Raw genomic sequence first — 23894 nt, 5'->3', positions numbered from 1 at the left:
CAAGACCCCTCCTGGCCCTTCGGAGCTCCGCCGTGTCATTCACATCATTCCACGGAAGCCACTCCAAAAAGCAGACCAAATGCTCACTGTCCTCTTTCTAAGGCAGAAAACACAGCTTTTGTGTCTTTTCCTCTCTGCTCAGATCTGTCGCTATATGAGACTACTTTCCCCCATCACCAGATGGGGGCGCTCACCACTCCCACTCCCCCTGCCCCAGCCTCCGAGCCCCCACGCCCCCGCGCCCACCGCCCGCGTGAGGGGAATTTTCCTTAAGATCCTGGGGTTGGAGAGCAGCGTTGAAATAGGTAACAAGAAGGAAACAAGAGCTCTAGGTGGTTGTGCCAAAGGCAATCTGCATTTCTGAAAACGGAATTGGTTCCGCAGCCACAGCACTTAGGTGGCACGAGGGTGGGGTTCCTTCTGCAGAACAGCCCTGTTCAAAGCTCAGCGTGGCAGCCAGGTTCTCCCTGACCCTCACCCAGTGGCCTCTGATGTGCTTCTCAGTAATGAGCCGCAACAGGGACCCAGCCACCACCTCCATCTGTATGCACAGTGCCCCAGCTGCCTGGTTGGATGTGTCCGCTCCTTTCTTCTCTCCTTCTCCTCCTGCCGCTGTTCAATTTCTCACAATCGGTTCAAATAATTCTTTTTCTCCAACGAGTTCCTCCAGTTTCCAGGACAGCAGACTCGATTGCTTACTGGACATGCAGAGCCCTGGAAGAAATTAAAATGGGGGGTGGGGAGGGAGGGATAGGGGAAGATAGTGTGAGTTGAGCCGAGACAAAAATGACCCTATTTTCACAAAAGAGAAAGAAAGAGAGATCTGCTTTTGGTTAAAGCTCTTCACAGCCAGGAGCAGGGATGGGAAAGGGGAAAGTGCCCAGAGGAACCAGGCAGGAGAGGACCGCGATCTTCCTCACATCTTAACTGAGGTTCATCCCGTGAATTCTGCAAGAATCTCGCCAGAAAACTGGCAATTACGGAGAGTTACAGATTATCCCTCTTCGTCTGGAATGTACTTTACACTTAACAGGACCACGGGTAATTATAGGGCAACCTGAGCCTCGCTTCACAAGATGGAGATGATGAGGTATTTTCTCGGTAACCACATCGGTATGATTTTATAATTACCGAGCTACGTGGATTTGCCATGAAATTGAATAGTTAAAAGCAAAGAGTAATTGCCTGATATCTGTACTCTGTAATTTTGTATAATCTAATCATGGACAAAGCCCAAAAGAAAATGTTCTGAAAGCATTACATTTTTCTTCATACACAATTCGTTATTGACATCGGGGAACATATTCCATGCCGCTAAGGGAACTTTTACCCACAGGTATCAAAGTGTGGCCAAAAGAATGAGAGTTTTGTTATATTTTCAGCTGATTGTGAAAAGCAGCCAACCGGACTGTCCATTATACCTGTTCTGGCGTTTCTCTGTGACAATATTTGCCGCCTCACTAACCTGGAGGGATGAAAGGTAGCTCTCCTCTTCCCCGGGGGGCACTGAGATAAGGCAGCCGGAAGCTGGGCTGTGCTGGGACCATTCCTGTCAAGACCTGAGCCCAGAGGGCACCCACTTTGTCCCCCACTTTTCAATCACACTCTGCCAGCACCCCACTGTTCCACGGTGTGATACCACCCATGATGCGGTTCCAAGCAAGCCCAGAGAAATGCACAAGGCTGGCAAGGGGGTGGGTCAAGGATGAGGCCATGGTCCCCCAGGGTCTCTAAGGACCTGATAAATGTGTGCAAGGCTCTTTGCAGGAGGAGAAGGCGAATGGAACCCACTAAAAGATTTATGGCTGTTGTTATTCTAAGGCTCTGCTGAGACAGAGAGAGGTCAGCAGGATGGCCGGCAGTGTGCCGGCCCTCTGGGAATCCAGAGCCTTCTCCTAGAGGCCCCTCACCTCTGCTAAATGTGTGGATGTGGTTACTAAGTAGATTTTGGACACTGGAGCCTGCTTTTCCTCTTCTGCCTTTAATAAATCAGGAAGACCGCCTGCAGCCTGAGCTGCTCACCAAAAAAAAAAAAAAAAAAAAACCCACAAGAAAGTGAGGAGAAAGGGGGGCATGCAGGGCAGCCGCTGACTTTGCAATATTGCCCTTTGCTTTAAAATATGCGTTCCCATACTCGACCCAGGAGGCAAACTCTGAGAAGGCTCTCATGAACCTCCAGGGTGGCTCCCAACACAAGGCAGTGGTGCTGGAAGAGGACGAGGGCTGAGCCTGAGGCCAGGAAGATGCCAGGGGCAGTGAAGAAACTGTGGGGGTGCAGCAAGGAGCAGGTGAAGGCGTCCTGGCAGACGATGTGGGTGGAGGGCGACCAGGGGGCTATCAATCCATGGAAGGGCCAGGACTGGAACAGACTGGAACCGGACCTTTCCAGGGCAGGGTACATGGAAAGGCCCCAGACCTGAGAGGGACGATTGCCTTGTGAGGGTTTTTCTGATTGACTTTTCTCCATCCAACGGTGAGGATTCTTCCAGGGGTGGAGGGTAGGGGGTGCGGGGGAGGCAGGCATTGCATGGGAGCACTGATTGGCAAACACCCTGGGGGGGGGGCACATGAGCCCAAAGGCCCGTTGGACACAGCGAGATATCCAGGAACTTCTAGAAGCCCCACGGAGACAGAGGATGGACCGCAGGGGGACAGAAAGCTACGCCTGAGGATATGATGGGTTCCAGGCTAGAGGGAAGACAACAGGCTTGGCGGGTGGGGGTCACTGGGCCCTAGGTCGGTATATCAACAGCAGCAGCCCCAAACCCAAGCCTGGCTTGACAAAGCCCACACTGGGGACCACTGCTGGGGGCGGCTCCAGTTCAGGACATATTTTTAAATCGTCCTGGGATCCATTGTGATGAAACAGACCATAACTCTGCAAAGTGCCAGAATGTTCACTTTGTTTAAGCATCAGATTCAAGCCCTCTTAGAATACACGGGGCCAGTATTGATGCCGAAAGGCTCGTTCCTTATATATTGAACTGCACAGCTGCAAGGAGCTGCACAAATGTTACCAACTCATTTGTCATGCAAACAGTGCTTCAGAAAGAAATAAAATACTATTATGTGGTGTATGTGTTAGGCAATCACTATATCAAATTCATGGCAGTCCGTGCAAACACAGGCAGAGAAAAGGAAAACAACACTTGGTGAGAAAAATTGCACCACATGGGAACAGCTAAGTTGGGGGAGATGGGGAGGCTAACAATGGAAGCCCGACAGCAGAGGCTGTAATTTTCCCAGCAACTGTGGCCAGTGTAGGACTACCCCGGTGGGACAGCAAGTGGCAGTGGCAGAGATGCAAACCACTGGCGGAGGGGCCTTGCCCAGGACCCAGGGAAGGAATAGGGACACACAAGGCGGGGGCTGGGCCACGGGTGGGGAAGGGGGGAACCTCATTGGAAGGGTAGCAGTGGCATGGTACCTGGGAGGCCAAGGGCAGCCACAAACGTCTGGGACAGGAAGCTGGAGAAGGATGTGGAAGGCTTACAAAGAGGGTAGGGAGACAAATAGGAGGCTGTGAGCCATAGCTCAGTTTCCATTTGTCACCACTCCCCCATGCTTCCCTTAGGGGCCTCTCACTTCCTGTAATCAAATAGGGTGCCCTATGGGAGGTTCTAAAACGGCCCTCCCCACCCCTAAGCTGCCCCTGCAGAGAGCGGGATTAAGTATAAACACTTAGGAGCCATGAAAGACTATGGACTCTAAAAAACAATCTGAGGGGTTTGAAGTGGCGGGGGCCGGTGGGGGGGGGGGGGGGGTATTACAGAGGGCACAGATTGCATGGAGCACTAGGTGTGGTGAAAAAATAATGAATATTGTTATGCTGAAAATAAATAAAAAATAAATTAAAAAAACAACACCACCACCACTTAGGAGGCCTATCAGGCACTGTTTGAACCTCTCATACAAATTACCTCTTCTAATCCTCATAACTGCCCTACCAACTTTATTGGCCAGCAGACTATAAATGTTAATTGGATGTGATCACACATCTGAAAGTGGCGCCGGTAGGATTTGGGAGTCCCCAGCCTAAACTCGCAAGTGATACAAGACTGTGTCTCTTGTGAAAAATCCCACTACCCACACATACGGGCTCCTCCCAGAAGCCTGTACTGCCCACTCAAGCCCAAGGGCATTTGGGTCTTCTGCCTCCTTGAGGCCCGTGGCATGGACCTGGGGCAGAGGACCTGGGACAGGGCCTACATCCCCTCGGAGCTCCACCCCAGAGCGAACTCCTAGGAAAACACCACGGAGGCCTACCGCCCTCGACCTGAAGTCGGACAGGGTCTCAGAACATTTCCGGCATCTAGCTCACGGCCAAACAAAGCCCTTCCCCAAGCACAGACAGAGGCAAAGAATCCCATCTCCTCATACTCCACTGGCGCTTATCACCATTAAGCAATTCATCCATTATTTCACCATTAGGCAATTCATCAACACTTTGCTGAATGCCTACCAAGGGCAAGGGACCGCGCATGGGGCGGAATATTTGGAAAGAAACCCTGATCGGTCTTCCGGAGGAGACGGACTGAGCAAGGAGGGGAAAGAAAAAAGGAAGAAGGAGGGGGGGAAGAAAAAAAAAAAAATCCTCGGACCTCCCCAACATGGCGGCCAAAAAGGCCGACTCTGACCCCCTCATCATGGCCGGCAATCAGGCAGAGGCGGACCTTCTCAACATGGCGACCCAGACAGACCTTCCCATCATGGCGCGGGGCCCCGCCTGCTCCGCCGCGGCCGCGGCGGGAGCAGTTCCGGGTGCGGTGCGCGCCGGGGGTGGGTGGGGGGCGGCGTCCTGGCCATGGCCGGCCTGTCGGACCTGGAGCTGCGGCGGGAGCTGCAGGCCCTGGGCTTCCAGCCAGGACCCATCACCGACACCACCCGGGACGTCTACCGCAACAAGCTGCGCCGCCTGCGGGGCGAGGCCCGGCTGCGCGGCGAGGAGCGGCTGCGGGAGGAGGCCCGGCTGCGGGGCGAGGAGCGGCTGCGGCAGGAGGCCCGGCTGCGGGAGGAGGCGCCGCTACGAGCACGGCCCGCCGCGGCCTCCCTGCGAGCGGAGCCCTGGCTCTCTTCGTCGGTCTCGGGCTCGGCCTACGCGACCTCCGGGGCCTACGGCGATGTTGGGGCCTCCGCGGCTCCCTGGTCCGGGAGCCGCGGCCTCGCCTACCCCGCCCGCCCTGCGCCGCTCAGGCGCCGCACCTCGGTCCGGGGCAGTTCCGAGGAGGACGAGGACGCCCGGCCGCTCGACAGGGCCGCGCCGGGCCACGGAGTTCGTCGCTGGTGGGCCTCGACCCCGACCCCGACCCCAGCACGGCCACCCTCAGCCCTCCTAGGCGCGGACCCGCGCCCCGGCTCGCGGGCGGCGCGAACTGGCCCGGCCGGAGCGGCGCGGGCCCGGCCCGAAGCGGGACGGCGGCTGGAGCGCTACCTGTCCCGGCTCCTGTTCTGGGCCAGCCTGGGGCTGCTGGTCGTCTTCCTGGGCATCCTTTGGGTGAAGATGGGCAAACCCTCGGCTCCGCAGGAGGCGGAGGACAACAGTACGTCCCGGGCCGGCGCAGGGGAGGGCCCCGGGCGCGCGAGTGTCCACCAGAACGGCCACCCGGTCCTCCCAGCGCCAGGCTGCACATTCCCGGGGCCTTGTCGGATGCCTCTGGCTGTCTTCTTACCTCCAGACCCTGACTCTCCTTCCTCCCGCTGTGGGAGAAGAGGGCTGGAGTTCCCGCAGTAATTTCTGTCTTCACTCTCTGCTGTTCTTATTTTCTGCCTTAACCCTCCCTGCCAACCTCCCTTTCAACCACGTGCTGGAAGCAGTCTTCATTCCTAGTCACTTCCACCTCAACCTCTGGTTTTCCCCCATCTAGAGAAAACCACACCCCTATCCAACAGACAGGTCCACCCCCATTCGTTTTTCGTTCTTTCTTAACTTGGATCTCTTGCTCATTCACACGTTAGTGCCCATTTGAAGGCACCCCAGGTTTCACTGCCCACAGATCAGATCTGGTTGGGTTCCCAGCTTTGCAGCACCAGAAGAGTTTAAACCGATATAAATGGAGGCATTTATCCTTGCTTGCATTATCCTCCTGGAGTGTGTGCAGAGAGGGTTCATGTTCCCAGCCATGCTGCTGTCCACACTTCAGTGACTAGACATGCCAATAAGTGGTCTGCAGGATACAGTATGCTTCCTAAAGAGTTGAGGATTGGTATGTTTCTTAAAAGGGAAATTTGCCTCTTGGGTAACGTTGGGCTTTAGTCTAACAGAAAACAACATAGACATCATTTCTTTATAAATTTAAAGGGTAAAGTGTATAAATTTAAAGTCTAAGTATAAAGTGACATTGTGAGTGCACCAGTTTTTTATATTCTTTGGAAAGCATCGTGATTAATCCTGCTCCCAGCCTCAGGCCAAGGCCACATCTCTTCACGCCTGGTAGGAACAGCCAAGATGGAGGGAGAAGCTAAATTGTGTCTTAGCTCTTGCAGCAGATGGGTGTTTGGGTATACGAACGAGTCTGTGGGCTCACGGGGATACCAGACTTGTGCACACACCCAAATAATTTCTTGGCTCTGAGAGCAGTTTATCCACCTGCTAAAGAAATTAAGCAGACCCCGGAGTGTCGTGGGACTGTACTGGTACCACAACAGTGAGTCTACTGTCATACTTACTGCTGGAGAGGCTTTAAGACCACAGCTCTTGGATATATACTGAAATTTACCTGGAGCGCCCCTCCCATGATGGTACTAATCCCTGTTCAACATATCACTGTTGGCAATTTACAAAACCATCATGTATATTGACTTGTTGGAGGTTAACTCCCTGAGTTAAGCAGGGGAAGCTTTATCGATCCCATTTTACAAATGAAACGGAGATTCAGAGTGGTTGAGTTACCCAAGAGCCTGTGGCTCATCATTTCCGGCTAGGACTTGGACCTAGCTGCCCTCATCCTCATTCCTAATCCAGGATTGGGAAACTCTTACGTGTTACTGTCTGTGTTTTAAAAATGCCGCCACTTAGATGACACCTTCCTGATCCCCACCCTTATGTTGGTAATGTTTTACTTCCCCTGAATTTTGAGACTGGTCCCTTTCTTGCAGTCTTTTCCTCCACCCACACGTTTAATTTCCTCTGTGTTTCTTTTCTTGGTCTCAGTGAAATTATTGCCAGTGGACTGTGAGAGCAAAACAGATAAGGTGAGTCTGCGTTCCTCTAAGCTTTTGTTATTCCTCCCAAGGATGTTAGCCTCTGCCAGGAGGTAAGCTGGCCCCGAAAAAGATCATAATAGGCTCATTTTCAGGAGTGCTTCCTGTAATGTACCAGAATCACATCGTGTTCTGTGGTGTTTGTGTCAGACTCAATTGTGGCAGGCGAAGGAGTATTTGAAACAGAGAGAATTGAACTCCCAGGATCCAACCCTGGGCTTGTTATGGAAGCTCTCCCATCAATCACGGCGCTGGGGACTTTGATCTTCTGCCTGAGTCAATCTAGGGGGATGCAGAAGGTGGGGGCTGATGGTTTTAAGCACCCGGAGGCTGGCTTCTCAGGTCCATATGCCCTCTGGTAGTGCGTCTGTGGCTGACTGACGGGTGCCGTTCGGATTTGAAACATCATGGGATGGGGGGAGGTTGTTTTAAATATATCTGAAGTAGAATGAGTCCTCCCAGTTCTATAGATTTGTTTTATGAAGCTTTAATGTTCCCTACAAATAATATTTGGGGAAGGCGAGCAGCCCCATCCATTTATGACTCATGCCCCTAGCATTAGCCGGGAGCTGGGATGCTGGCACTGGTGATAGTCTAGGGAAGATAGGAGGCAGTAAATTTTCAGGTCATAAATCCTACCAGGAGGAGCCTTTTGCTGCCAGAGGGCATGACTTAGTAGTCTAATTATTAAGTGTGCAGTGCCAGGCTTCTCTGGAGGCCTCAGTCTCCACGTCTAGCAGCCCAGCGGCTGGGAAAGAAACAATACAGGGTCATGTGTTCACTCTCTTACCCATGTCACTGAAGGGGTGGCCTGGGGCAGATAATAGGTTTCATCTCTTCTTTGGCTTCTGCTGTGCATTAAGGGTTGTTTTGTTGTTAACATTCATTTATTGCGTTCATCCACCAAGTATCTTTGCCTCTTCTCAGTTGTTTTGGGAAAACAGATTCGTCTTAAGTTTCAGCTCCCTCGTGTTGTGCAAACCACAGTTGGCGATTACAGGAAGTGGCCCGGAAAAATAGGTAGTGGCCAGACGGAACACTAGAATTCTGAACCCCGAAAGCAGAAAATGGGCAACAAGTCTGTAAGATTTCTCTGGTTTCTGTCTCTTGGTTCTTCACCCCAGTTGAGTGAGCCCCGACAGGCACAATCCAGGGCCTTGCTAAAAACGTGCCCAGTGAGCAGACTGGGGACTTACAACCTCTGAGCATCCGAGAGCAGGGTCTGGCATCGTCAGCAGGCGCCACTGAGCTGAGATTTCACAGGATGCTCTTGGTCTTTGTGAAGGGCGGACACAGGAACTGGGAGGCGCTTCTTGGCTTTGGTGAGGCTCTTGCTGAAAGTTTCATTCTTTGTGCGACTCTCAGGCTCCCCCAGAACCCAGATGGGCACTGGAGTTATAGATATACATGTTCTTTCCCTTCTCAGCCAACGATGACACTTAGCGTTTTTCTTTCTGCCTTTGTGCTGCTGAAAACGTGTGGACAGGCTGGGAGTGGGTGTGCTATCTCAGGCAGGCCGTCTCGTGGTCTGGTGCCTTCTGTCCTGTTCCCTTTAGGTGGTGTGAGCCCTGCTTTGCCTAAATGTCGGTGAGTTTGGAACAGAGCTCATTGTGACCACTTTTGTTGTCCTTTTGTGGGTTTTTTTCTTTTTCTTTCTTTCTTTCTTTCTTTCTTTCTTTCTTTCTGGTTGTGACAGTAAGAGATGTTTAGTGTAGAAAATTTGAAAAGTGTGACAAAATCAGCCATGAATCTGCCACCAAGAGATAATAAATCGCCTTTGACATTTTGGGGGCGTTTCCTTCCCCCTCTCACCTGTCTGCGTACGTATGTTTATAGAATTGGAATCTCTGTGTATATTCAGTTACATTTTCTATCATCAACATTTCCCGTCTCATTCGTCTTTAAAAGGTATCTTGGGTACCTGATTCCACTTACAGACTTGGGAGTTGTCTTAGAATGTTCATGGTCATACTTGTAAATCTTGGTATTGCCATTTTGTACCCTGTAAAGGCTTTTGGGTCTTTAAGCAACACGAGGTTACATATCTTGGCCTCTGAGACTATGAGAAACCAAGCCCCGCACATTGCAGATGAGGGCCACAAGTGAGTCCAAGAAGGATATTATTGTGGTTCCTCCGGCAGTTGTCATGCCAGGCCCCAAGCCCTGGCCCTCGGTGTCAGTCAGGCGCCCTGGCCAATGACACCCCAGGGGAGGTCTACAGGGGGCGGCAGGCTTAGAGGTGACTGGCTGCAGCACTTGGTATCTGTGGGATCTTGGGGTCCTAGCAGGTCTCTAAACCTTGAGCTCTTCATCTGAGAAATTGGGGTGCGGTCAGGATTGTGGTGAGGAGTCGGAGCAGACTCTTGACAGCCCGTGGCCTGTCATTCATTCTCAAGGACAGCAGCCTTCCGTTTAAATATTCTCAAGCTAGCAGCCTAGCAAAATGGGTTCAATTCAGCTGCGGGTGCAGGAGAGCTAGGTGTGCCTGTATTCCCGTGCCCATGTCCTCATACGGGTGACTTTCGTTCCCCCGTTTCAAGATGCCTAGAGATATCACAGTTCCAGTCTAGAATCTGGATGTCTAGGATGAGGCCTTTGCTGCAGCTCATGCATACAGTAGATGATTTATGGGCGGAACGAAGACACCTGGCTCTCCAAAAACAGACGGGAATGGCCCAAGGAGGGACGAGACCGTGGTAGTGTGGCATTTGCCTGGCCCACCACGGAGGCCTGACCACATCTTCCCGCAACCTCATGGCCTTCATTCCGAGGAGAGTTACAGGACAGAGGCTGGGGGTGCCTCTTAGACAGTAACCGGGGCTGCTTTTAGCTCTCCCTCAGCTTTTATGGTTAACCAGATACTTACCCATCCTTTGGAGAATGTGGGTTTTGCGGGGTTCCGGGCTGCTCAGCCCTTGACAGTACAGACAAGGAGGCCTAGCCAGATAGACAGAGCCCCCCCGGCCATCACCCCTCTGCTGACTGCTTGTCCTGTGCTCTTCCAGTTCTGTCAGGCCAAGCAGAAGGCGGCCTTGCTGGAGCTGCTGCATGAGCTCTACAATTTTCTGGCCATCCAAGCTGGTGAGTGCCTCTCTCAGAGCCCCAGGGTGGTGGGCTCTCACCCTCAGCAGCTGAGTGGGGGCTGGCTGGCAGGCGGCTAAGATGCCAGATGTCTCCCGGAAGATATCCTGCAAAACCACGCCTTGCCTTCCCCACTTTTCCACTCAGTCACATCTCCTTTCAGCCTACAGTTGGTTCTCATATCCCCTGGAAGGGTCCCAGGGCTCCTGGCCCCAAGCCTTTCTGCTTTCTCCGGATGCCCACTACCTGAGGTCTGGGGCATTCATGTTGCCTTGGAGGGGGCGTGGCACGCCCTAGGTCTCCTCAGTGCAGGTCTGTTGACTTAGAGGGCCTCCCTGTACCAGGTGGCTGGCCAGGCCAGGAGGAGAGGCCTGTGCAGGGGCCAGGGGTCGGCAAGGTAGGCTAGTCACACTCAAGTCCATCCAGCTTGCCAGGGCCCCGGGGTCACTTCTGGTCCCATTTACCCCATCTGGCTGGAGGACCTTGGATAAGTCCTTTATTGTCTCAGAAACCATCTTCCTATCCCACCAAGTAGTCTTGGGTCTTTTTTTTTTTTTTTTTTTTTAACAAAATGAAAAGGAAGTCCTGTACTCTAGGAGAGGGCATTTTCAGCACCCCCATGAATACCCCCTAAAAAGTCATCCATTCGGAAGGCTCCCCTACTGTTTTATTTAGAAAATTGTTCTCTGAGGCCAGAGATAACCCGTCCCCACACCTCTAAGAATCATTTGCTAAAAACATAGGTAATGACCAAAGCTTGTGCCCCCGGTGAAATATATTTGGCACAAGAACCAGATGGAGCTATTCAGTCTTACGAGATGTTCCAGAGACACCTCTGACCTGTGGGGCCTTTTCTAAAGTTGTTGCTAGGGAATTGAGGCTAGATGGGCCTGTACTGGGCCCTCAGCCCTTGGGGCCAGTCTTACTGGCCCGAGCTCTGCCACCACCTTCCTCCTGAACGGCAGGAGACTGGTGATGGGCAGAGAGGCATCTGGGAGCTTGGAGGAGGAGCAATAGGAGTGGGAGCTCACAGCACCGTAGGCCTCAGGGGCCTTTCTCTGCGGCCCAAGTGCTTGGAATATAAATTCTGGCCCAAGAGGGTATTGTAGACCTTTGTGACTCAGTTGTGGTCCGGGAACCAGTCAAATCACTCAGGAGGTTACTGGATGGAAATGCAGACTCTGAGGACCCATCCCAAACCTATGAATCAAAGTCTGCATTTTCAGAAGACCTCCAGGGTATAAAGTAGAGAAACTCTGTCTTAAGCTGTGGATGCTGGTAGATATTTCTCCTTCCTGCCCTCTGACTATGGTCCTGGCTTATGCCATCAGGGAGCCTAGTGCCTCTTGTCCTCTGATAAGCCCTCTGCCCTCTGACAAGTCAGGGGCAACCCTAGGGTCTCATTGTTGGGGAATGAGGGCTCTACCAGGCTATACCCACCCCACCACCCCCACAGATCACCTGTAAGCAGAGCCTTGTGCTGGCCTTTGCAGCTAACAGGCTGCTTCTGGTCTAGTAGAAGAGACACACCACCTACGTCCCTGACCACTGGCTGTTATGAGGCATGACTGGATGAGAACCGAGAGGCCAGAAGTTCCAGGAGGCATGTTGCCTTTTAGCCAGAGCAGTCAGGAAAGTGGCACAGGGGAGGTGGTGTCTGTACCAGGCCCTGAAGCCCAAGGAAGGTTGATTCTATGTATGTGGGGGGCAAGGCAGAGCCAGAGAGGCAGGAAATGACGGGGGCAGGGATGGAAGCAGCTGGCCTCACAGGGGAAGGAGAAACAAGGGATGGAGTTTGGAAAGGTCAGCTGGGCCCAGTTGTGGACGGCAGGCCACGGGTGCTTGATCTCCGTAGGCAGTGAACGCCAGGGAGGCCTTCAAGCAGGGGAGAGAGGTGCTAGGAGCCAGGAGCCAGGAATGCCAAGGCGACAGCAGCTCAGGGGTAGTAGTGCCATTTAAGCAGAATCATTTTAAACTCCTGTTGATAAGACATGGATGGGAAGGGGGAGAGGAGGAAACCAATTAGGAGACCATGGCCATGATCCAGGCAGGCTTAAGCGGGGCAGGGCGATCAGGGCAGGGTAGGTGAAGCCAACTTGATCTCAGGGGTCCCCTAAAGTCAAAATCAACTTCGGCATTAGAGGGATAAGCTGTAGTTCATTCTCAAGATTTTTGAGAATCCTCAGCCACTTCCTCCCCCAGCACACAGACTGGCCCTCCATGGCCCCTAGGCGGCACCAGGTTAAGAGTTTGTGGCTTCAGGGTCTTGTGCAGGTGCACCATGTGCTGTCCCTGCTCTCAAGGAGCCTGGTGACCCGCGGGAAGCAGCACGTGGTGGGTGGGCGGTAGTGGGCTGTCGAGAGCCAGTGACTGTGGCAGGCCCCCAAGTCCAGAGTAATTTGGTTCAACAGGATTCCCCTACAGGCCAGAGGTTTTTCCAAGGAGATGTCCCTGGGTGGGCTTCCTCCTAGGTGGGAGCTGGTCACCTAGGGTGCTCAGATGGGAACAGCACCTTGGGGCTCCACACTGAGGCCCCACTGCCCAGCACAGAGACACCCTTTTTCTCTGTGGGGCATTTGGACATACATCCCCAGAACCCCTCAACCAGGTCACCTGCCTGTGTCACGGTCAGAATCCCTGCAGTGCCTACGGCTTCCCAGCCTTTCTTTTCTCCCAGGTTGCGTTTATTTATAGTGCCATTCTGGTACCTTCCAAAGCTATCTGTCTGATCCTTTTAGGGATCAATTGCAAACAGACCTTAGGATTGGGCAGCTTTTTAGTCATTTAATGCAAATCACCGCACTGCTTTGCAGGTCAGGTTTTAATGATCTGGAATCGATCCAAGCTAAGTGGCTTTTGATCTTGCTGCGGAGTGAAGATGCCCCACGGAAGCTGGAGTCGCGGGGCCACATGCTCCCCATCAGAGCTGATGGCTTGATTCTCGCTGCAGTTTTTTTAGGCCGTTTCCGAATAATTTTTTTTCCACCTCTTCTTTGTGTTTGAATGTGTGTTTTCTCCTCCTAGGTAATTTTGAATGTGGAAATCCAGAGAAGCTAAAAAGCAAATGCATTCCTGTAATGGAAGCCCAGGAGTACCTAGCAGTAAGTAGGCTGCGGTGCTTACCCATTCCCGAGAGGTCCTCATGCTTTTGTACTGATCTTGCAAGCCCTGCTTTTTTTTTTTTCCCTTTTTGTTTTGTGTTTGCTTTTTGGCTTTTTTGTTTTCCCTTTTTTTTTTTTTTTTTCCTTAAAGTTAGTTCTGAGTGTTAGGCTACTTTCAGTTTGGGCAGCAGCAGGGGTGACTGGTCCAAGGTGGGCTGTGAGCCGGCCTGCTGCCTCTTTCCAGGGGCCCTGTTACTTGCTCCCCACTTTTCTTTCCTTCCCAGCAGCTTTACGGAGCTGCACTCTGCCTATCCGCTCTTAACTTTATGTTCGCTGTGTAGTTTGCTCAGGGTCTGTTGGACTGTTGGCCTGGCCCCAGTTTGATAGAATTCTGGAACTTGGGGGCCAGCAGAAACTTTAAGGGTCACCTAGCTCCTTGTCATTTCCCAGATGAGGAAACTGAGGCCCAGAGCGGAGCAGGGACTGGCCACCGGCCTCCCACCCTACCCCGCCCCCACCCCCCTTCCCCTTTTTTTTATTTTCCCCAAGATGAGCTGCCAGTTCTCTGGCCTCACACTTTGGTCCTTGAGAAGATGCTGTGGTCTTGGCTACCTCAGGCCTACATTGCTTTCTTGTGTGCTTCTGCATCGACTCCTCCCAGTAGAGCTCTTTCTTGGCTCTCATCGGCCAGATTTCCACCTGCCACTTTATTGTGCATTTAGCAGAACGGGGCTTTGGGGCCTGCAGAGGACACGGGAGAAGGCCTCCTTAATCCAGGAGGAGAATAATGTTCCAGCTGATCCGCCCAGACACAGCACTAATCTCCTGTTCCCTCCCACAGAATGTGACTGGCAACTCCTCCGCCAAGTTTGAAGCCGCACTGACCTGGATACTGAGCAGTAACAAAGACGTGGGCATCTGGTGAGTGTGGGCGGGGCCTCACAGGGTGGCGACACTGCCACAGGCCCCTGCGGCCATGGTCCTTACCCATTGGCCGGCTGCTGAGCACTCACAGATGTGTCTCAGGGCGGAAGTTGGAGGCAGGTCTCCCTGCTGAGTCCTTGTGGGCTAAGCCTGCAGCGGGGCAATGGAAAGAAGCAGCACTGGGGCCAGGGCAGTGGGGGTTGGGGGTGGGGCAGGGGCCAGCAGCATAAAGAGCCATTTGAAGATAAGACACAAAATCCAAGTGTTGGGTTGTGAGCCAAGTGTTCTAGCTAAGCGTTTCAAGTAACTCACTCTGCGCCCCTTGCATTTACCAGCTCCATAGGGTTGCTGGAGAAGGCATTTTTCTGCACTTCCTTTTGTCCGCTGCTAGTTTTCCTTCCTAGATGAAACATTTCTGTCTGTTGGTTTTTACTCAGCATGGACATTGCAAAAGGAAATACTGAATTTTATTCTGACTGGGCAGTTCGACCTCATTTCTGTCTCTGCGGAACTCTGTTAGTAGAGATGGCAAGCCCCCTCTTCCTCCTGAGAAGCCCCAGCTGGCTGGTCAGCCTGTGGGGGAGGGGCGCACCAGCCACACTACCCCCATCCGGCTCCCTCTCGCTTTCCAGGGTTTGTGGAGTCTCTGTTCAGGCCACAGCTCCTGATATTCAAATACACTCTAGGGTTTTGTTCCCTTCCATTCTAACCCACCCAGACTACTAATTCTATCGGCCTCGCCTCCACCAGAAGCCCCTTGGGCAGCTCAACCTAAAGCTTGCTCACTGGATGCAGGGCACGATTAAAATTCATTGGCTTAAAAAAAAAAAAAAAAAGCTTCCCTGAGTGGCTGAGTGATTTTGTGTTAGGAACAGGGAAGGAGAGAATATGGATTTTATCCTCCGCAGCACTCACCAAAGCTGCCAGCATAGAAGAATGATGGCACTCACCCTTTCACATTGGGGGAAGGCTGTCAGGAGAGTGTCCAAGCCCAGCTCAGATGACCGGTGCTCAGAGTGGGTCGTGAGGTACTGGACCGCTTCAGAGACTGGGCATTCCCTTGTGTGGTCTGGAGCGCGGGATTGTCAACTAGCCGGAAGAAGGTGCAGGCGTGGGCATCCCCACACATCCCAACATCACCTCTTAGGGGCCAGGCTGGAGGTGATGGGGCCGGGGCCTGGCCTCGGAGAATCCTTTGCTTGTCCTTCCCTGAGCCTCACAGCACCCCATCTTTACTCTTAAGCAGCCTATGTGCCTTCTTATCCCCGTCACCGTCACCGAGGAAAAGCACACCCTCCCAGACTCTCAGTTCCTGCCATGCAGTGCAAAGCCAGCAATTCAGTAAACATTTCCATTTCTCTGTGCTGGGAGGTGGGAATCCAATTTACAGTTTAATCTTCCACATGCTGAGAGGGGCTGTCAAAAGACCCGACAGAGGGGGACTTCACTTTAGCGGTAGGGGTTCAAGCCTGCTGCCGTCTTTAAAGCTTTATTCTTTCTAAGTAGCCAACGTGGGAAATTTCTGGAAAGCATGCAGCCAGGATACTAAGTCAATTTTATAAGCAAGTAGAGGCCTCAAAGCTCCTCCTTTTTTCTCTATCTGCTCTAAAGTAGGGCTGATCCCAGGGCTCTTGGGAGCTTGGGAACGTCTTTGCAGCCCCATGTCCTGTTTCAGGTTGAAGGGGGAAGATCCATCGGAGTTGGTGACGACTGTGGACAAAGTGGTCTGCCTGGAGTCTGCCCGCCCCCGCATGGGTGTGGGCTGCCGCCTGAGCCGCGCCCTGTTCACCGCGGTCACCAATGTGCTCATCTTCTTCTGGTGTAAGTCCTCGGCTGCCCTTCTTCCCCCACCCCAGCCCATCCTTGCTGTGGGGACTGCTCACACAGCACCTCCCCAGAGCCCAGGCTCAGGGACGCTCCTAGGCATGAGTGATGAGTTCTAGAAACCCAGGCCCTGAGAGTTCATTTCTATCTAGTGAACCTGAGGTCTGTGTAATAAAACAGAGGAGATGAACAAGTCAGCCTCTGCTCTAGGTCATCTTTAGAGATTGGTGGCAGGAGCATGAGGGTAACTGGAAAATATCCTTGATCAGGGTCAGGACGATCAGGGTCCCCGGGGTCGGAGTGGTGGGGGGAAGCCTGGCCCGGGGCGGGAGCCCAGCATCATCTCCCCACAACCCTCCAGGGCCTCAGAGGGCAAGCCTTTCAAAGGAGGAGAAGGCGCAGCAGGACCTTGGCCTAATTTTATTCCCTGAACAATGTAAACATCTCCTTGGGAGCTCTAGGTACCCGATGAAAGTGGGAAAGGCCCAGGGGGCTGAGCTACAAATCCGAACACAGGTCCTGTCGCCTGACATCAGGGGCTGCCTTTGAGCAGAGACCTCGGGGCGTCTCTGAAGGCCAAAGGCCGAGTCACAGGACCTGCCGCTCTGCAGAGCTGGCAGAGTTACAAGTTTCAGGCCATCTGGGCGTGCACAGGGCTCCCTCCCTCAGGCCGCCGGGTGCAGACATCATTATCCGCAGCAGTGTCTCCGAATACAAAGGGCCCCACATGTATATATGTATGAAATGCCGTGTTCCAGTTCACAAGGGAGCAGATGAAAGGCCCGGAATGAGGTTGGGAGGAGCCGCAATCTGGGCAGCTGGGGAGGCCTCTGTGGTGACAGCCGGCGGGAGGAGCATGATCACTTCATAGCCTGCCTACCCCCTGCACCTCCACGGCCCACGTCTGCTGCGGGTGGCCTGGGCCTGACACGCTGCAGGCATGCAGGCAGAACCCTGGTGCTGCTCCCCCACCGCCTCCGGCATGGCGGCCGGCCCACCCTGAGATCTGGCCACTGGCTCAGCGGCCAGGAGGGATGTGACGGAGTCATGGGGCCCGTGTTCCCTCATAGGTTTGGCCTTCCTATGGGGGCTCCTGATCCTCCTGAAATACCGGTGGCGGAAGCTGGAAGAAGAGGAACAAGCCATGTATGAGATGGTGAAGAAGATTATAGGTGCGTGGCCCCCAGGGAGAGGACTCCTGGCACCTGCCAGAAGGTCCTTGCCCTCAGTCCTGCCCTCTGTCCTGCCCTGCAGACGTGGTCCAGGACCATTACGTGGACTGGGAGCAGGACATGGAGCGCTACCCATACGTGGGCATCCTGCACGTGCGCGACACCCTCATCCCTCCACAGAGCCGGTGAGTGCCATGGGAGGAGGCCCAGAGCGTCAGTTATTGGGGGCGGGCAGTGCAGCCCGAGGGGCACCGGGGAGAGGGCTGTGCCCACCTCTGGCCACTGCTCAAGTGCAGCTCTGAAAGAAGCTTCTGGAAGAAACAAGCCCCTGTGAGCGTCTGTACTGACTCTGGGTGGCTGACTCTGGGTGACTGGCACCCTCTTCTCCGCGGTGGCTCAGGCTGGGTTTCTGTGAGTGGAGGTCCAGAGTCCTGTGGACACTGGGAACAGAAGAGTCGGGTCTCTGGTTCCGTTTCTCTGCGATGCTTATGGTCCCCGCCTCCGCAGACTCTGTGAGCTGGTGTAGAGTTCCCCCTGGTCACAAGATGGTAGCCTGCCGCAGTGGGGGCAACATCTCCCTTGTCACGGCAGCAGGGGAGAGACGGGTCATTCTCATGGGCAGAAGACATTCCCAGAAGCTGCAAGTGACACGCTCCTTGAGGCCCTGCTGGCCGGAACCGGTGACTTGTATATTCTTGAATCAGTCACTAGCCAGGAGGAGATTGTTTTGCAAACATTTTGAACCATGACCCATTACCTAAAATACCGTGACGTGCGTCCCACAGACGCGTGCACATGTACATGTGCATGCCTGTAGCAGAGAGCAGGGTTCTGCAGTGGTGGCTGGGGTCAGTTTCCAGGGTGCACAGCTGCACGGGAAAGGGGAGCAGGCCACGGTCATGCCTGGGCCGCAGATGCTGGATGGAGCCTGACAAAACCCAGCACGGATAGCTTTGGAGGATGGGGTCCCCAGCGCCTGCCACGACTTTAGCCCAGGCTGTGGGCCCTCCTCAGAGCTTGCTGTGGTGTGGGACCAGACGCCATCCCCTCAGGGGGTGCCGAGCCCTTACTGGCTGAGTGCTCACTGGGAGCCGGCACTGCCCTGGGCCCTCAGGAGACACCACCCTGCTCACTCACTCCTTGCTGCAGCCATGGGAGGTTACGGCGGCGAGTGTCCCATCTTACAGAGGAGGGAACTGAGGCACCTGGAGACTAAGAACTTGCTGAAGAAAATGCAGCTGCTGGTGGTGTTTCTGTGCAACCCAAGAGGAATTGATAGAGTAAAACATTGAAGACCCCTTTTAAAGGTGAAGATGCTTTAAGAACTTTCAGGCCCCCCTCCTCCTTGGGGAGGTGCAGGCAGGAGCTGAGCAGGGGCAGCTGGACCCCGGCAGTGGCCAGTGCTTGCTGTTGGTGTGAGCACAAGGCAGCCACATGGCCCTCTGGGGCAATGTCACCTGGTGCCTTCATGCTGCCACCAAATTTCTGGCTTGCCCAGAGTCCTCATGTGGCCATGGGTAATGGCCCCTCCAAGCCGGTTTCCTCGTCCAAAGTGGAGATAACAACACTGCCTTGCAAAGGGAAGCCCCTTATTTACTCAACAAATGTTTACTGAGCTCCTGCTATGGGTCACACACCCCTGGGTCTCGGGGAGGCTGTGAGGAAGAAGCCCAAGTCCCTGGCCTTGCTTCCCGGGAGGGAATAAGGAAACTGCTGTGGGGTAGTGACCGGTCCTCGGGAAGTGGGGCGCGGGTGTGTCGGGAGAGGGCCTCACCACTCATTAAGTCAGCGCCTAGCCTAGAACGCTCCTCCGAGGGCAGCCCTGACGCTCTCGGGCTTCCTTCCGTTCGGTGGGGCCTGCACACCAACGGGAGTAAGAGCAAGAGCACCACCACTGCTCGTCTTGGGCCTGAGCTGCCCAGCCTCCATGCAGAGATCACAGGTGCAATGGCGGTCCATGGGGACTGAGCCCTGGCAGTGAACCCCAGGAGACTCACCCCCTGTTGGCTCTCAGCCCCTCAATTTATCTCCCAGGGCCCCTGATTTGCGTAGCCAAGCCCTCACTGCCATCACAGCCAAACCCTCCACTGTCCTCGGCCCTGCAGAGGAGCGCCTGCCCTTGGGGCTGAAGGAGGGCTGGGGAGCCTGGCTGGCAAGGAAGGCAGGGGAGCTAAGAGCAGCTGGCTAGCAGGGCGTCGATCAGTACCTGTTCGTGGGCAGCCTGAGAAGGAGGGCTGGTGTGAGACCAGCCAACTGGGGACTGCTGAACCGTCTGAGGGGTTGTTGGTGGCAGGACTGACCCCCGAGATAGAAAGCCCTGGCACCCTCACTCTAACTCCTGACCCACAGGCCGCCTCAGGCTCCTTTGTCCGCCCCCAGGCTGAACCTCTCCTTCTCCCACATGGACGTACCCCTAGCCCCTCTCCACGTGAGGGGGCATGAGGAGGTAGTGTGCAGAGCTGACAAAACACAGGGACTCAAAGAGAAGATGTCAATGCAACCCTCCCTGACCGCCTTGGAAACTTCCTGTCTAGCCTGGAGGGGAAAGAGTTTATAGGGGGCTGTCCAAGGGATTGCAAGTCCCCGGGGAGCCAACAGAGAAGGGGCCCTGCCTGGTAGCTCTGGTTCCAGGAGTAGCTCTGGTTTCTTGGCCTCCCCAGTTAGATGCTGAGCTCATTCCTGTGCTCCAAAGTACTGTGGAGTTTGGGCTCAGCAGCCCAGTGGCCACTCTTTAATTGGCTCACATGGGGCATTAAAATGCAGCCAGCACTGGTGGGGGGCCGCCTGACCGGGGCTGCTGCAGGAACAGGCCCCAGCAAGAGCTGGCCAAGGCCGGCACAGCCCCTTCCCACTCGGACACCTGGGGGTACTCTGGCCACCTCTGGCTCCCTTCAGCTCCCTTTAATTGAATGCTTTTAGAGCAGAGAAGGTTGAGGAATCATTTCTCTGTGGCTCAAGAAATTTCTCTCCTCTGCAGGAGTTCTGTTAGTACCTGACGCCTTTTCCTCCCACAGATAAATTCCATCCGGGCTCCTGGATTTTTGGCCTCGGTTTGTACAAAGGGTTTACACAGGCCCACTCGCTTCTCTGATCAGTGCCAGACGGAGCTCCCGGGGCGCTGCTGGCCTGCTGAGCCTGGCTCCTTTCTTTGCAGGAGGCGCATGAAGCGGGTCTGGGACCGGGCTGTGGAGTTCTTGGCGTCCAATGAATCCCGAATCCAGACAGAGTCCCACCGCGTGGCTGGAGAAGATATGCTGGTGTGGAGATGGACTAAGCCCTCTTCCTTCTCTGACTCCGAGCGATAAATCCCAGGCGGGGAGGGGGGCCTGTTCCCAGTCGGCCTATCCCAGGCCAGTCCCCTCCAGGGGCACAAGAAGGCCACCAGACCTGCCAGTGCTGAATTCACACTTGCCTTGACTTTCACCCTCCTCCCGACTCCGGTTCCAAAGGTCTGTCTATAAGACTCTGCAGAGATCAGCTTGTAGGAAAGCATGGGCTTCGTTGAAGGGCAGCGGTGGGGAAGAGCCAGAGGCCAAGTGCCTAGCTTGTCCTCTGTGTTGGTCCGATCCTCTCTGCCCTGATTGCTGGCAGAAAAAGGGAGAAGGGTTTGTTTTTGATGCAGGGAAAAGACGAAAGAGCAGCCGTGAGACCCTGCAGAGCAAGTGTGCAGTTCGGTGGGCTACAGCTCTCCCACCGCTGGCGAGCACTCAGCAGGGTGGGCATCGTGCCTTTGGGAGGCGGGTCGGGACGGCAGGCTGGGGCGGCAGGGGTTGGGGAGCAGTTGGGTCCATGTGCCTTCAGAGGGTGTTACCTGGGAGCTCAAGGGTGAGGGGAGAAAGCCTGTCCTCTAGCTGGGTGGGGCCTGTTTTATCCCGAAGGGGTAAGGTGCTAGAAAGTAGAACATGTACTGTAGAAGAACTCTCTAGAAATGCCAGGTCCTGGCACACGGAACCCTCAGGTCAGGAGGAGTGAGCTGCCAGGGTGGCCTCCTGAGAGGACCTGGAGCAGGCACAGGGGCCTGAGAGCAGACAGGAGGGTAGGGCTGCCCGCTGCCACCATCTCTGGCCGCCGGAGGCAGCCTCCCAGGGCCGGGCTTCCGGGACTCCAGCGGTGCTTCTCACAGAGTATTCGTTCTAGACCAGCCCCGCAGCCACGGCACTGTGTGGGGCCACGATGCGCATTCCGGTACTTTTGGAGCGCCGCGCTTCCGGTGTGCGACGGTCACCGTGTCTTAGGGCGACCACAGCCACCCCACGGGGAGGCAGTGGAGCCAGAACTTGGCGGCACCGACCCCAGCTGCGCGGGGCGCGCGGTGTGCGGCGGCCGCACGGCTGCCCCCTGCTGGCCGCCAGGGAGCGTGCATGCGCCGCTGCAGACCTTCGTCACGGCCCCCCCAGCACAGCCCGCCAGCCCTCGGCGCGGAGCCCGGCTCCAGAACCGCCCTGGCGGGGGGCCTTATTAGTTAAGTGCGGGGAGCCTCTCCGGCAGAGCCGCGTTCCCATATGTTCTCAGCCGCAGCAGGCGGGAGAGGGGCAAGCGGGCCGAAACAGCTGCCTCCAGAAGGCATCAACCACCCCCTTTCGGTCTTTCTGGTATTTTTTGTTTCTCTAATAAAGCTCCAGTCTCCCTCATTTGAGCAATACTCTCTCATTTCCTCTGATATCTGGATGATCGGCGGGGCTGGAATCTGAGTGCCAGCCCCGTGGCAAAGAAACAGTCGTAATCAGGCTCCAGCCAGAAGAATAACACTGCAACAGGCTTCAATATCAGGGTTGAAACTATTGGATAAATAAACTATTTATTAAAAATGGATGTGTTTCTTGTCCATGGTTCTCCCCCTTTCTCCCCCTAGAGTGACGTTGTAAGGGATGGCAGCTTGCCAAAAGGTCAGCAGAAGAGGAGGGTGGGGTGGGCTGACTAGGGGCCCTGAGCCTTCTCCCATGGCTGGCTGGCCCCACCCCGCTGTGGGACCCAGCCTTTTCACCAACAGGCTCTCCGGCAAGCCCCCAAACCTCCCAGAGCCTCAGTTTCCCCATTATCACTCTACATGGCCTTCATACCAGGCGGGCTGAGCTCAAAACATGCCCACCTGGTCCCAGTGAGTGTGTGCAAGGGGCGAGGGTCAGTAGAACCTTTCATCCTCGGCCCCATTTCTGCTTCCCCGCAGGGCCCCAGACACTCCCGGGTGGTGCTCAGCCCCTCTCAGCCCTGGGAGGGAGAGGAAGGAAGAGCAGAGTGAGGCTGGTTGGGGCTCCTTGTCTGCAGACTGTGTTCTCTGAGGAGGCAGAGATGAATGTCTGCCACAGACCAGTGTCTGGGCCTCCATTGCTCTGGAGGCCCCGGGGGCAGTCTGGGAGGGAGGGCGCAGGGCATATGGGGGTCTGCAGCGCAAGGGTTCACGGAGCTTCCGGGGTCCCATCGCCCTCCGCCAAGACAGTCCCTACCCAGAGGGCACAGTGGGGTATGGGGAAGAGCTGCAGGCATGGGGGTTGGCGTCCTTCTCTGTCGGCCCTGCTGCACCCTCCACAACGGCCCACTTCTAGGTGGTGGCTGGTGCAGGAGCACCATCTGCGGGAAATTCTGTGGAGAAACTGACCATCAAAGCACCCAGAAACACAACCCAGACAGAAACAAGCCCACCTTTTCCGTTTCTGTTTTTCAGGGAGAGATTCTTTTTCCCTCTCCCCTGTTTCGTCTTAAGCTGAGAAGGAAGTTAATGCACGGTTCTATTTCTGTGAGGCTGTTTGGAGAGCGGCAGCAAGATCAAAATAAGCCAGATAACAAAAGGCCCCTGCCAGCCGGCCCCTGGCTTTCTGGAGCACTGAGCGCAGGCACAAAGGCCCGGAGGTGCGTCCTCTGCCGCTCAGCCTCAGATCTGGCCCTGCAGCCCTCCTCTGCTTTGAAGGGCCAAGCTTCTCTTTCAAGCAGCTCTTACTGCACAAGGGACAGGGCAGGGTGGAGGGATTTGCCTGAGGATGGGATCCAGGGGCCTCTTTTTTAGTGGGAGCCATTGCTGAGAAGCTTCCGTGGCTCTGACTACTCCCTTCCAAGCCTCCCCAGGCCGCGGACCTGTCTTTCCTCAGTGACAAACAGCCCCCTTGGGCTTGGTGGCACAGATAAAGAAGCTTGTGGGTGGTGAAGGAGGGAGAGGTTGTACCCCACAAATCTCGGCCATGGACATCCACCCAGGAGCTCTAGGGCATCTTCCGGAGCCTCCGCTCAGAAGAAAGGTAAACACAGCCATTTGTCACTGACTTATCATAAGAACTGCAGTAGCAGCTGTTCCCCTTAATTAATACACCATTGACTTTGAGTCTCTCTCTCTCTCTCTCTCTCTCCCTCACACACACACACACACACACACACACACATACACACACACAAATCCCTGCGTTGAAGCAGGCCTATGGACTTCAAATCCATTATCCTCTTGGCCTCCACCAAAGGGAAGGGGCAGGGGAGTGGTCAGACAGTAACTCAGCTCCAAACAGGCCTCCTGGGACAGTCAGGCTAGCTTCTCCACCCTGTCCCCAGAGAAAGCTCTAGAGACAAGGAGAGAATCTGGACAGAGGGGCTCGTGGTACACCAGGGA

General features: G+C 54.8%; 1 protein-coding gene and 1 long non-coding RNA gene across 2 annotated transcripts; one reads left to right on the top strand and one right to left on the bottom strand.

Annotated features, from left to right (window-relative positions):
• Positions 1–333: 333 nt before the first annotated feature.
• Positions 334–6104, bottom strand: LOC123390645. The gene is made up of 2 exons (XR_006605187.1): positions 5670–6104; positions 334–714 (listed from the first exon to the last, which is right to left on the bottom strand). It is a non-coding gene; the product is annotated as an uncharacterized LOC123390645 (long non-coding RNA).
• Positions 4741–22112, top strand: LEMD2 (LEM domain nuclear envelope protein 2). The gene is made up of 9 exons (XM_045074719.1): positions 4741–5540; positions 7151–7191; positions 10206–10281; positions 13306–13382; positions 14224–14303; positions 15982–16127; positions 17201–17302; positions 17385–17487; positions 20457–22112. Exons 1-9 carry the CDS (start codon positions 4805–4807, stop codon positions 20605–20607), a joined length of 1512 nt encoding a protein of 503 aa, XP_044930654.1. The 5' UTR covers positions 4741–4804; the 3' UTR covers positions 20608–22112.
• The last annotated feature ends 1782 nt before the right edge of the window (positions 22113–23894 follow it).

The sequence above is a fragment of the Mustela putorius genome, unplaced genomic scaffold, assembly GCF_011764305.1.
Source record: "Mustela putorius furo isolate JIRA1106 unplaced genomic scaffold, ASM1176430v1.1 tig00000135_pilon_pilon_pilon, whole genome shotgun sequence".
In the NCBI taxonomy this organism is placed as follows: Eukaryota; Metazoa; Chordata; class Mammalia; order Carnivora; family Mustelidae; genus Mustela; species Mustela putorius.
This window is presented reverse-complemented; position numbering and strand designations above follow the sequence as displayed.